Source organism: Monodelphis domestica, chromosome 3, assembly GCF_027887165.1.
Source record: "Monodelphis domestica isolate mMonDom1 chromosome 3, mMonDom1.pri, whole genome shotgun sequence".
Classification (NCBI taxonomy): Eukaryota; Metazoa; Chordata; class Mammalia; order Didelphimorphia; family Didelphidae; genus Monodelphis; species Monodelphis domestica.
In genome coordinates, this window is record NC_077229.1 from 298,172,207 (window position 1) to 298,185,297 (window position 13,091).

General features: G+C 35.6%; 1 protein-coding gene across 1 annotated transcript in view; it reads right to left on the reverse strand.

Moving 5' to 3' along the window:
- The window catches only part of PXDNL (peroxidasin like), a 584,754-nt gene that overhangs the window by 303,124 nt on the left and 268,539 nt on the right, over window positions 1-13,091 (reverse strand). The window contains exon 3 of the mRNA XM_007487140.3: window positions 6,229-6,300. Within this exon, the coding sequence (XP_007487202.2) occupies window positions 6,229-6,300 (72 nt within the window). The remainder of the gene's footprint in view (window positions 1-6,228; window positions 6,301-13,091) is intronic.

Sequence of the window (13,091 nt, forward strand, 5' to 3'; positions counted from 1 at the left end):
GGGTGAAGGAAAATGAAGAAAAGCAAACAAGAAGAGAAAATCATAGGGATAATAGAAAGAGGGGAAAAAAGAAAATGGGAAGACAAAATTAATTGAACATAAAGAGTACTTAATAAATCTTTATTCAGTGAAATATGAAAATACTTGAGATAATGATTAAAGTAAGAAGAGATAAGTGAAATAGAATATTTTTGATAGGGATAAAGTGTCAAGAAATTAGAGAGAAGATGACACTGTAGAGTTGAATTGGTTCACCAAAGCATTGACATGTGAAAGAGAGGAAAATTTAACCAGTACAGGGATGATACCCTGGGAAAGAAATGAAGAGAGAGTAGAGTGACTAAAAATTGTGAGGATGAAGAACAGACTTCAGGATTCTGAGGCAGGAGAAGAGATTGAAAAACAACAGATTTGGATCAGATAAAAGTTTCAGAGTACATGAACACTAAAATGGTGTATTTGTGTTTTATGATGAGGTCAAAGATATGACAATTTTTGCATGTGGCTGAGTAGGCTGAGAATAGATAATTAGGAAATTATTAATTCCAGGAACTGCTAGATTAGGGTGTTGGAGAAATTATCAATATGTAGGTCAAAGTCCTCTCCTATGAGAGTAGAATTTGGAAAGGAGAAAGAATGTGAACAATCCATTGAATTAACTGAGGGGAAAATGTTTTGCTGGTAGATAACAGCCACTATAAACATGATTGGGTGATAAATATGGATGAATGAAACCTCAAGGAAGAGAGGTTACTGAGTATGCAATCTTGAATCAAGTTCCTTATGTGTATGCAGTAATGCTTCCATAAGACTGTAAACACCCTGAGGCCAGGCACTATATATTTTTCATCATTATGGTCCTATAATTCAGCCAGATGCCTTGCACTCCTCTTCTGTTCAAATTCTCCTACCTTCTGCATATTAACATTTTGTTGAACTAATTCTACTCTCCACTCACCTCTTCTCTCCAATTCTTTGACAGAACAGATTTGGGAAGGAGATCCATATCGTAAAACATGGTATATATGGAGGGGAGTAAAGTGGGATAAGGCTTCAAAAGCATAGCAATTCCACATCGAGACAGAGAAGATTTTTGAGCAGAGACATTATATTATCAAATCTATAAATAATAAAATTCCAGCTGACGTTCTTGTATAAAAGACATATTGCAGAAAAGAAAGTAGAGATAGAGGGACTTGTCAGAAAGTTATTGCTACAGTTCAGATGGCTAGCAATGCAAACGTGTTCTAGAGTGGTGACAGAGGAAAGAGAAGAGAGGGAATGAATGTGCTAAATGTTTCAATAGAATTTATAAAACATGGTACCTGAATAAATGAGAGATCAGAGAATCAAAAAAAGCCAAAAATTTTAATATGGGAAATTGAGTAAACAGTGATGTCATAAACTGAAATAGCAAACAGAGAGGAGCTGAATGAGATGACAATGTGGAGTTTGAAGGTCATCTCAGTGGAGCTTTTCTTTAGGGAGATGGAGATGTGGGGCTACTGCATCTCAGAAGAGAGGCAAGACAACAAGAATTTATTGAGAATTTATTATTGTTTACTAAGTGCCAAGCTCTATACTAAGTACTAGGAGTACAAAAATAGATAAAAGATAGGTCTTGCCCTCAAGAAGCTCACAATCAAAAGAAAGAGAATACAAAAGGGTTAATAGGTGGAGGTTTATGGGAAAGGTTGATACATTTTGTTTTGCTTTGGTTGTGGGTAGGGGATAAAGAGAGATCTACACATGTTTTTGAGAAGAGAAAAACCTTTCGCTTCCAACAAGGTCTAGGGGTGAAGAACTAGTTCACTCACTGAGTGGCATCATGCAATAATTGTGGAGAGGCCTGAAAACTTTTTCCCCTTTCCTTAGGTCATTTGGACCCAAGAAATGGGATTGGGATCTTGGTCTTGTTTTGTTCATCCATTTCTGTTCTAGGTTTAAGGAGTAGAGTCTGGGAATCAGGAACTAGAGTCATGGAAACTTTGGGATCCAGGAATCCAGGATGGATGTTACCAATAGCCCAGCAGGAAAACCATGAGAAGCTGGGATCCCAGAAGGCAAGGAGGAAGGGGAGACCTCATTTGGACTTGGAACTTGGTGGAACTAATGTTATATAGTAACTGAGTCAAACTGTGTACTTCATCCCCCCTTCCTAGAGACTAAAGGGTATGGGGCATAAGGAGGTGGGTGAAACAAACAAATCAATGTAGTTTAAAAGATTGAAAAGTCAAGAAAAGAGGTTAACGCTAGAGGACATGGGAGGGGGAGCAGTAAAAATGATACACATGTTTTACTCTCAGTAGTGACAATTTTGAATAAAAGATATAAAATTGTAGGCTGCACTTGAAAGTTTTAAGCTTTCTATCTATGTATTTTAGAGTATCTAAATGATATTCTGTATTTTTTTACTGGCAAATGCTTATGTATATCTGTGACTTGAAACTATTAAATTATATTTGCTGTAATTCAGAACAATTAAGGGAAATATTATTAAATAGGTGTTAAGCTGTTGCAATGGTGCTTAGCAATGAGGATGCTTTCAGATCAGATATTTAGTTGTTAACAGGGGGACTGGTACATGCACAGAAATCAGTGTGTTCGGCCATTTCCCAGTGTGGAGAGGCTGGAGAGCTGACTTCTAGAGGAATCAGAATGATTTATAATAAGTGTCTTGGAGAGACTGAGGAGTATACACAGACATTCTGTAATTGGTTCTTGTTGGCTAACCACATGATGAAGAAAAGCCATTTATATTGACTGTGTAGCTGGAACTGGGAATATCTTCAGAAAAGGTCTTAGCCTCAGTTGTTTGCTTGGCTGCTGGTTTGTGCTGATGGTATCTAAAGAGAAGCAATGCTATAAGCAAAAAAGTCCTGGGCCCTCCCCCAAGGCCAGCATGTGGCTCTATGAAAAACAGACCATTGTCCTTGTCCTCTGTGCCACTTAATCAGTGAAGAAATATTTATTAAGCACCTACTGCATGGCACACACTGGAGATACAAAAAAAGGTTTAAAAAAGCAGTAAGATTTGAGAGAGAGGAGGAGAGAGTAGGGTAGGGGATCAAGAATCATGTAACCATAGGAAAATATTCTAAATAAAAATTAAGAAAAGAGAATTAACTGAGTGACTTCTATGGTGTAGGGAGGAGAAGGAGGGGCTAGATTTAAAAAAAAATAGATGAATAGTCTCTGCTCTCAAGGAGCTCACAATGTAACAAGTGAGAATACAAGCAAACAACTATGTTTAAACATTCTACATACAGGATTAACTTGAAATTATCAAAGGATGGAAGACACTAGAAGTAAAGGGAATCATTAAAGGCTTCCTGTAGGAGTTGAGGTTTTAGCTGGAACTTGAAGGATGTCAGAGAAACTAAAAGGTAGAAATGAGGAGGGAAAGCATTTTAGGGTATGTGGTCTGGGACAGATGTACACAAAGATGACCATATTCTTCATCTTGCCATCACACACCAATGCACCATCTCCATATTGAAGAATTCCAAATTTTCCTTATCTCACCATAATCTATTGGTTTTCTACCTCTGCTTCTATCTCTGATTTCTTTTATTTTGTTCTTCATCTTGAAATAGAGGAAGTAAACTGAGAGAAATTATTACTTGTTGAGATAGAGAAGGTAAACTGAGGGGAAACTGCTTTCTTTTACAATGATTGTTTTTCTCTGGCTTTGACTAGAGAGAGATGCTTCAGGGACCTGAGTCTGCTTATTTGTAATGGAGGTAGGAATGAGAAATGCTGATGGATGCCACACAGGGATACTGATACACAGGGGACTGCTCTGAGCTTTACTCTGGGGTCTGCCCACAGATCCCTACTGATAACTTCTTCAATCTTTTTCCTAACCTCCTTTCTCCCTCACTCCCTCCCTTAACCAACCCTCTCCACCCAGTTCTTCTTGAAGCCTTTGGCTCCTCCCCTCCCCACTTGAGTAAACTATAAAGATATTCTTTTCCTTTCCTTTTTCAAGTCAAGGGATTTTTTGGGATAACAGGATGGGAAACTGAGGTAAGAGGGATGAGAATTTCCCTAAACTATGGGGATAATTTTAGGAAAGTTTGACGAAGTATTCCAATCACAAACTGTGACTCTAAGTCAGTTAGGGAGATGGAGGACAACTGTTTGAATTGTCTTTCTTCTTCACCAAGAAAAGTCTCTTCTTCAGCCTGGCTTGTCTCCTTTCTCAGCTTCAACTACTGGCTGATTTAATAAAGGGAAATATGTTGAGTGTCATCCTGAAAACCCAAAATAGTCACCCATTTCTGGGTTCCCTAAAACAAAGAATGATCTCAGAAGGGTATTATATCTAAGAAAGACTATTTCCATCTATTGAAATCTTTCTTTCCGGATCTATCTCGGGGCAACTTCTTTCATGAGACACTTCCTAATAGCAATTGATCCATCCCTTCCTCCTCAAAAATTTCAAAGCTCTCTTTGACTTCTTCTACCATAGATTTTACCATACATAAATCATATATCATATTTTATTTCATTTATTTTCATATAGATTCACTTCCCTTATAAATGTCATTAGGGTAGTAGCTATATCTTTCTGTATGAGGTGCCTACCTGAGGCCTCATCCTTGGTAGATGCCAAAAAAGTTTGCTAAATTATAGTGAAATGGAATATTGTATAAATGAATATACATATGTACTGAGGCATCCTAAGCACCACTTTAGGAAAGAATAGAGCAGGCTGGACTTTCAGTTGTGAAAAGATTTCTGGAGATTAGTTTTAAGTTAAGTTTTGAAAGAGATAACGGTTAGTAGAGAGGGGAAAACATCTCAGATACGTGCAATGCAATGTAAAAAGCCTTTGGATTAACCATGAGTAAAGATCCATGTAAGATGCAACAAGCACATCATTCCAACTATTTCAGAGTATCTGGAGGAGGGATAAAGAATAAGGACAATGTGGTACTTGTGCAAGGTCTCTTACACTAGCCTGAAGAGTTGGATTTGACACAGCAGGCTGCAGAGTGATGTAAATGCCAAGTGTTTAAGGAAAATTCCAATCATTAATGAAGTGGAGCATGGAGAAACTAGAGAAGGAAACACTTTTTAAAAATATGTTTCATTTTTATTGGGTTTTTAAATAATATTAGTAATGATAATAAAATCAATAATACTTATTCCTCCAACAAAATCATAACATCATTTCAATTTCCTTTTGAAACTCTTCCTTTTTCTTTTTTGGTCCTTCCATTTAACAATATTCCATCATGACTTTCTAATAAGCAATTTGTGGTTAGAAAGTCAAACTAACTGTGTGACCTGGACAAGTCATTTAGCTCCCATTGTCTAGCCCTTACTGCTCTTCTGCCTTGGAACCAATTACACAGTATTGATTTTGAGGCAGAATGTAAGGTTGAGAAAGAAAGAAAGAAAGAAAGAAAGAAAGAAAGAAAGAAAGAAAGAAAGAAAGAAAGAAAGAAAGAAAGAAAGAAAGAAAGAAAGAAAGAAAGAAAGAAAGAAAGAAAGAAAGAAAGAAAGAAAGAAAGAAAGAAAGAAAGAAAGAAAGAAAGAAAGAAAGAAAGAAAGAAAGAAGAAAATTGGAATCTGATTCTTTACCTCAAAACATATGATTACTATCCACTACCACAACCATATGAAATTACACTGGTAATCATTTTGAGCTAATCTTTTTTTTCCCCTTTTTCTAGAAAGTCACAGATGGGGAACATGGTTGTCTGAAATAATATTCTTAAGCTAATTGATCCAAAACTTGGTTCATATCCAGGCTCATTAAAGTTGTTTCTTGTATTACAATTCCCAGTATTAAAAGGAAAAGCTTGTAAGAGTGACTGTTTTTCAACACTACTCTTTCTTTTTGATCTCTGTGATTTTGAAGTATGCTTGTCCTAGTAAGCTTTGAATATGAAACATCTGATAATTATTTTTCTGTGTTTTTTTTTTCCTTCAACTTGAGGTTTGGAGAACCAAAACAAGGATCCACACGAATGTACTCAATTGGGATCTGGGGACCATATTTTTAACTAAGGGTGTTTTGGACTTATAAGAGGAAGAAAAAGTGTAAGTTGACAATTTATTTTTCAAAGAAGGAGGAAGAAGGGGATGAGGAAAATGAAGAGGAGGGGGGAATAGGAGGAGAAATGGAAGAGGAAGAGGAAGAAGGAACAAGAACAAGAAGCACAAAGTAATCAGTCAGTAACATATGTGTTCATTGAATTTTTTCCTGTGACTTACAGATAGAGCAAGTTTTCAAGGCCTTCAAAAGCATTTCTGGAAATCTTCCTGATTTGGTTGTTGTTCAGAAGCCTGTGGAAATCAGAACATGTTTTAGAATCATATTCCACGAAGATAATGGTAGCTTTATTCAATAGACCAGATGGTAATCAAATATATAACTTTAATAATCCTGCTGGAAAATGTTATCCAATGGTACTCTCTTAGTTCCTTTTGGAATCCATAGAAAGTTTTTCATTGAAAAAGTTGTCTAAGCTTGGAAATTCCCAATTTTTTTATTCTACGTGAGCACACCAATATGTTAAACCCAACAGACCTCACCCCAAAGCACCTTATAAAAACATCCTTATTGTCTACTAGCTTTAGCTCCATTGATAAATCATCTGATCATTACAAAGCATTTAACACCACTGAATTCAACCATCACAATAGCTCTTTGACATAACTAAAGAAAGTATTATTGTCCCCATTTTACTAATGAGAAAATTGTAATTATGACAACTATGAATTTGGAAGTTTTGCTAATGGTTAACAAATATAAGTAATAAACATCTGCCTAATAATTATACATCACAAAGTCACCTACTACATTTCTGTGAAAGATAGTACCAAACTGAAAAATCAGTGTAAGACATAGTTTAGTTTTAAAATCATTTAGCAGGAGATCTTTGATGAAAAACAATTCTTTGTGTAGCTATACTCTTCAATCGTGAAAGACATATGAGTAATTTATAAATTCATTTGATTGAGGTATGTTCTTCTAAACATGTAGGACCCACTAAATGGATTGGTCCCCATATTTCTGATGCCCCATATTTCTTTAATGTCCAACAGATTCTTGACAGACTCAAATGCTTGCAGGTTTATTTTTAATTCACTGTAAAGTGTTTATTTTGGTTTTGTTGTATGACTGATTAGGAAAACAGAAGAAATGTTTTGGCTGATGGAGCATGTGATTATTTTAGTCATTATATGTAATTATATAAGACAGCCTAGAGATCCACAATTGCATCCTTTCCTAAACTACCAACCTCATGGCTCACTGATAATGGCTAAATGGAATATTTCCCTAAACAGCATTTGAAACTGCTATCTCACACCTCAAGCTATATTGCCAAATTCATTTCTCATCATTTATGATTTTATTTTGTGGTTTGGGTCATAACAAACCCCAGGTGTATGCTATGATTAAAATTCTAACCCCAGCCAATATCCATTTAAACAGATAATTATCAGTATCAGTCAATGTCTTAACAATATTAGGTGTGTTTTATACATTCAGAAAATAAAAATTCCTTTACTTAGCTGACTCGTGTCAATATTGGTCACTTGGCTAAAATGAAAAATGATCCAGTTAGTAGTGGGAATTGGAGTTTCCCCATACATAATTTGTCTCTTTATGTAATGTTAGTAATCTATGTATTAGTAACCTAATTCCAATATGGAAAAATTATATACATGTATATATATATATATATGATTGCACTAATACATTATTTGAATTGTTATTCACCTATATTGGTGAACATAGTAATAAAGGAAATTTATGATCATAGTTTTGTTTGCTTTTTATCACAAATATTAATAGGGCAACCATTCTTATCATCATAACTGTGGAAATGTACTTCCTGAGATGAAGAGATTCATTTCTCTGATCATATCTGGAAAGATTAAATGTCGTTTAAATCTTTAACTAAAAAGGGAGAATGTCCTGTTGGGATTAACATTATATATGCTGAATATTTTGAAGAGTATATGTGAGACAAGTTGTATAAACTTTGAGAAATAAATTTCTTAAACACTAATACAATCTAATAAGATTTGAGTCTTCAAAAAGAGATTTACTCAAACATTCATTAAATATATTAAGGACCTATAAGGATAGAGTCCACTGCTGGGTCTTGGGAAGAGATACCATATTAAGTGGAACATAGTTCTTACCTTCACAGAACTTATAGTTTGTTGGGAAAAAAGATAATAAACATAAATAATTATCCTACAATGTATTTTTAGAGAGAAGTAGAACAGAATGCAACTCAATTAAAAAGAGGATTTCTAAGAGGAAATTAAGAAAAATTTTATGTGGTACATGGGCTTTTGAGTTAGACTTTATAGAAGTGGCAAGAATTTAGTAGTGATAAAGGAGCAGTGCATAATATAGGCAAAAACGTGGGACAGTCTATGGAATATTCAGGGAACATGAAATAGATGAAATTGAACAGTGTATAGAAACTTGTGGACAAGAGCAATATGAGATAAGTATGAAAAATTAGGTTAAAATCTCTACCACACTGGAGAACCTTGACTGTCAAGCAAGGAACTCTGAATGTTGTTCATTGGGCAATAGAGACCAACTCACTTGCCTTTTGAAAAACGAGTAACATGACCACATTTATGCACAACAAGGGCCAATTGAGAAAAAGTATGAAGGACTAATGGGAGGGAGAAACAAATGGAGAGAAGAGTTGATATTTCAATAATGTTTTAGGGTTTGCAAAGCCTTTCACATATATTATCTCATCTGAGCCTCATAATGTCACTGTGAGGTATGTTAGAGACATTATCCCCATATTACAAATGAGGAAACTGAGGGATTATGAAATTTAAGTGACTTGACCTGGCAACAACTAGCTAGTGTCTGAATCCAAGATCAGTTCTTTAGCTATGTTGAGCTTCCTTTTAGAGAAATAAGTCATTATATATCTTTCCAAAGATTGTAAACTTCTTGGAGGAAGTGATGTTAACTCACTCATCTTTGTAGACTCTCACTCACAGTTCCTAACATTGGATCTAGGCACATGGTAGACTTTAGTCAAAGATTGTTAAGAGTGAATTAAAGCATAAAAATATGTATATATGGGGAAATTTTCAATAACATTAAAAATTGCTTCCTGGTGATTGAAGGACTGTATTGATATATATCTTACTATTATATAAAGGAGAAAATTCAAGATAAATAGAAATGCTTTCCCAGGTTGGGTTTATAATAGAGGAGAAATAATATTGAAGCCAGTGCTGCTGTGCAAGATGAAAGTAGAGCACAGCTGACAGCAAGGCCACACTGAGGAGTACCAGTGCAAGCCAACAGCAAGTTCTTTCACTCCATATCTTCTACACCAGGTTCTGAACCTGGGCCAAAGCCCAATTTGAGACCCTGAGAGCTTGACTAAGTCAACAGTAGAACACCCCATGCCCAACCATTGAAGTTCTAAGCCCTAGAACAAGCCCACAGGGAAGTTCTTGGTACTCCTGGTTGGTGCTGGCCCAAAGTGAAGCTCCAAACCACAATTTAATCCATAGTAAGCCTAGCTGGTACAAACCCAAAAGAAAACCCAGAGCTCTGCTTAAGCCTGCAGTGAGTCCACAATGTGCCTGGTGGGTATAGGCCCAGAGTAAAGCTCCAAGCCCCTCCAGAAGTCCAAGGTGAGGCCCCAAAGTCCCAGTGCAGGGCTTTCTGCACTATGTCTAACTGGTACAAGCCTAAGGGGAAGCCCAGAGCTCTTGCCCAAGTCTGTAGTGAAGTCCCAAGTCACAGAAAAAGGTAGCTTACAGTGCTCTGATCCCTGCAAGACATCAGCAATTGAGGAAGTAGGGTGGGTGGATGGAATGAAACAGTAGTGAGAAGTGGCTATCAAAGATCCCAGTCCATAGGCTGATATCACCTTGGAAGAACTAAAAATTGCAGTAACTCAGAATTATATCTGAGAATAACTGCAGGGAAGAAGTGAAATGATCTCTACCCTAAGAGCAGAGCTCCCCTTTAAAATAAAAATAACAATTGAGAAAAAGGCTAGGGAAATGAGTAAACATCCAAAAAATATCTAACAATATAAAATTATTATGGTAACAAAAAATGAAGCTTGGACTCACTTGGGGACAAAGAGATCAAAGCAGCTTCATGAAAATTTTCAGAGAAAAAATGGGTCTCAGGTTCTAGAACAACTCCATTAATTTAATGGTTGGACTGAATATATTTAATTGGTTGTCAGGGATTTAATTACTAAGTCCCAAAATGAATTACTAAAGTCAAATGGAATTTATGGTAGTTTATTAGGGAAGAGAGAAAGAGAAGAAAGGCGAAGGGGGGAGGGGAGACTCTGGCTTCCTCTGACCCAGGTAGGGATTCTAAGGCCCCCGACAGGGGAAAGGAGTCTCAAGATGATGACACCTCCAGAAAGGTCAAGGAAAGGAAGTCAGCCTTTACACTCACCATATGTCTGTTCAATCAGCAGATTCTGTATCAGCCTTAACTCCAGTAGAACTGCTTCTTACAGGAGGCTCCACTCCAAGTGTGTCTCTTTCAAACTCCCAGAAGAATGACCACCTTCAAAAACCAACCTCCTTCAGGCCCTTGTCTCTTTCTTTTAAAGACTTTTTTTTCTTGTGTCACTTCCCCTAATTCCATGTCTACAAATCACAGCTGATGCTCTGCTCTAGGACTGCCCAGAAGGCAGTTAGTGGATTCTAATTCATTACCCACTATGGCACACATGGGTCACAGACCTCCCACTTTGTGATTAAGTGGGATATTTACACCTTTGACTAGGTGTAGATCTAACATGGGCAGATCTTCCCACTCAACGTTAAGTACTATGCTTACATTTTTGGAGATTAAATCAACAAATAGACAGGGGGTTATAATTTAATCTTCAAATTCAAGGAAGAGCTAAGTACCTTCATTGTTATAATCAGGGGAGAGTCAAATCGAATCTTCACAGCTCAGAAAGAATTTCAAAAATCAAATAAGAAAGGCAGATGAAAAATGGAAAAGTGAAATGAAAGCAATACAAAGCAAAATCAGCCAAATGAAAAAGATGTGCAAAAAATCCAATGAAGAAAAGAGTTTATTAAAAGTAAAATTGACCAAATAGAAAAGGAGGTTCAAAATTCCATGGAAGAAAATAATTTCTTAAAAATTAAAATTGAGAAAATGGAAACTAAACACTTCATGACACATCAAGAAACAATAAAATGAAAGCAAAAGAATGAAAAAATATTTTTGAAAAAAACATGAAATATCTCATTTAAAAAACTGACCTGGAAAATAAATTCAGGAGAAAATTTTTAAGAATTATTAGATTAGCGAACATAATGGGCTTCTCCATTAGTGGCGGTGTAATGTCCCTGAACAATCTGCAGGGATCTAGGAGAAAAAAACACTATCCATAAGCAGAGGACAAACTGTGGGAGTAGAAACACCGAGGAAAAGAAACTGCCTGACTACAGCGGTTGAGGGGACATGACAGAGGAGAGACTCTAAATGAACACTCTAATGCAAATATTTAACAACATGGCAATGGGTTCGAATCAAGAACACATGTGATACCTAGTGGAATCACGCATCGGCTACGGGGAGTGGGGAGGAGGAAAAAAATGGTCTTTGTCTTTAATGAATAATGCATGGAAATGATCAAATAAAATACTATAAAATTAAAAAAAAAAAGAATTATTAGATTAGGGGACATCTGGGTAGCTCAGTGGATTGAGAGCCAAGTCTAGAGACGGGAGGTCCTCAGACACTTCCCAACTATGTGACCCCAGGCAAGTCACTTAATTCCCATTGCCTAGCCCTTACTACTCTTCTGCCTAGGAACCAATGCACAGTATTGATTCCAAGATGGAAGTTAAGGGATTTTTTTAAAAAAGGAAAAAAAGAATTATGGATTACCTAAAAGCTATGATAAAAATATTCCCAAGACATCATATTACAATAAATTATCAAAGAAAACTTTCCTGATATTCCTTAACAAGAGAGTAAAATAGAAATTGAAAGACTCTATTGATCACTTCTTGAAATAAATCCTCAAATGACAATGCCTAGGCATATTATAGCCAAATTAAAGAGTTCCCAGGCCAAGAGAAAAAAATGCAAGCAGACAGAAAGAAACAATTCAAATATCATGGAGCCACAGTCAGTATTGTACAAGACTTAGCAGCTTCCACATTAAAGAATCAGAAGGCTTGGTGTATGATATTCCAGAAGGTGAAGGAACTAGGTTTACATCCAAGAATCACCTTTGCAGCAAAACTGAGTATATTCTTTTAGAGGAAAAATAGTCATTTAGTAAAATAGAAGATTTCCAAGCATTTCTGATGAAAAAAAAAACAAACATAAACAGAAAATTTGATGTTCAAATATAAGAGAAGTTCAAGAAAAGTATAAAAAGGTAAACAAGGAATTCAAAAAACTCAAGTTGTTTATATTCCTACATGGAGAGATGACATTTGTAACTCTTAAAATTTTTATCAGTATTAGAACAGTTAGAAGAAGTATATATAGACAGAGGGTGGGGGAATAAGTTGATTAGGATGAACTGGAAGAAAAAATCAAGGGGTGAAAAAGAGGATTGCACTGATATTTGCAAAACTACTCGCATTAATGAAAGAGGAAGTAAAATAAATAATCCCATTTCAGAAAAAAGAAATTGAACAAACCATCAGTGAGATCCATAAGAAAAAATCCCCAAGGAAAAAGTTGCATTGCAATATATAAATAAATAATTTTGATTATATTAAATTAGAAAGGTTTTGTAAAAAACAAAACCAATATAATCAAGATTAGAAGGGAAACAAGAAATTTGAGGGGGAGATATTTTATAGCAAATTTTTCTAAAAAAGCAACTAATTAATCAAACATATAGGAAACTAAGTCAAATTTGTAAGAATTCAAGTCATTTGCCAAATGACAAATGGTCAAAGGATATGAATAAGCACTTTTCAGATGAAGAAATCAAAGCTATTAATAATCATATGAAAAAATGTTCTAAATCACTCTTTATTAGAGAAATGCAAATTAAAACAATACTGAAGTACCTCTCACACCTAACAAATTGGTCAATATAACAGTAAAAAAAGTGGTAAAT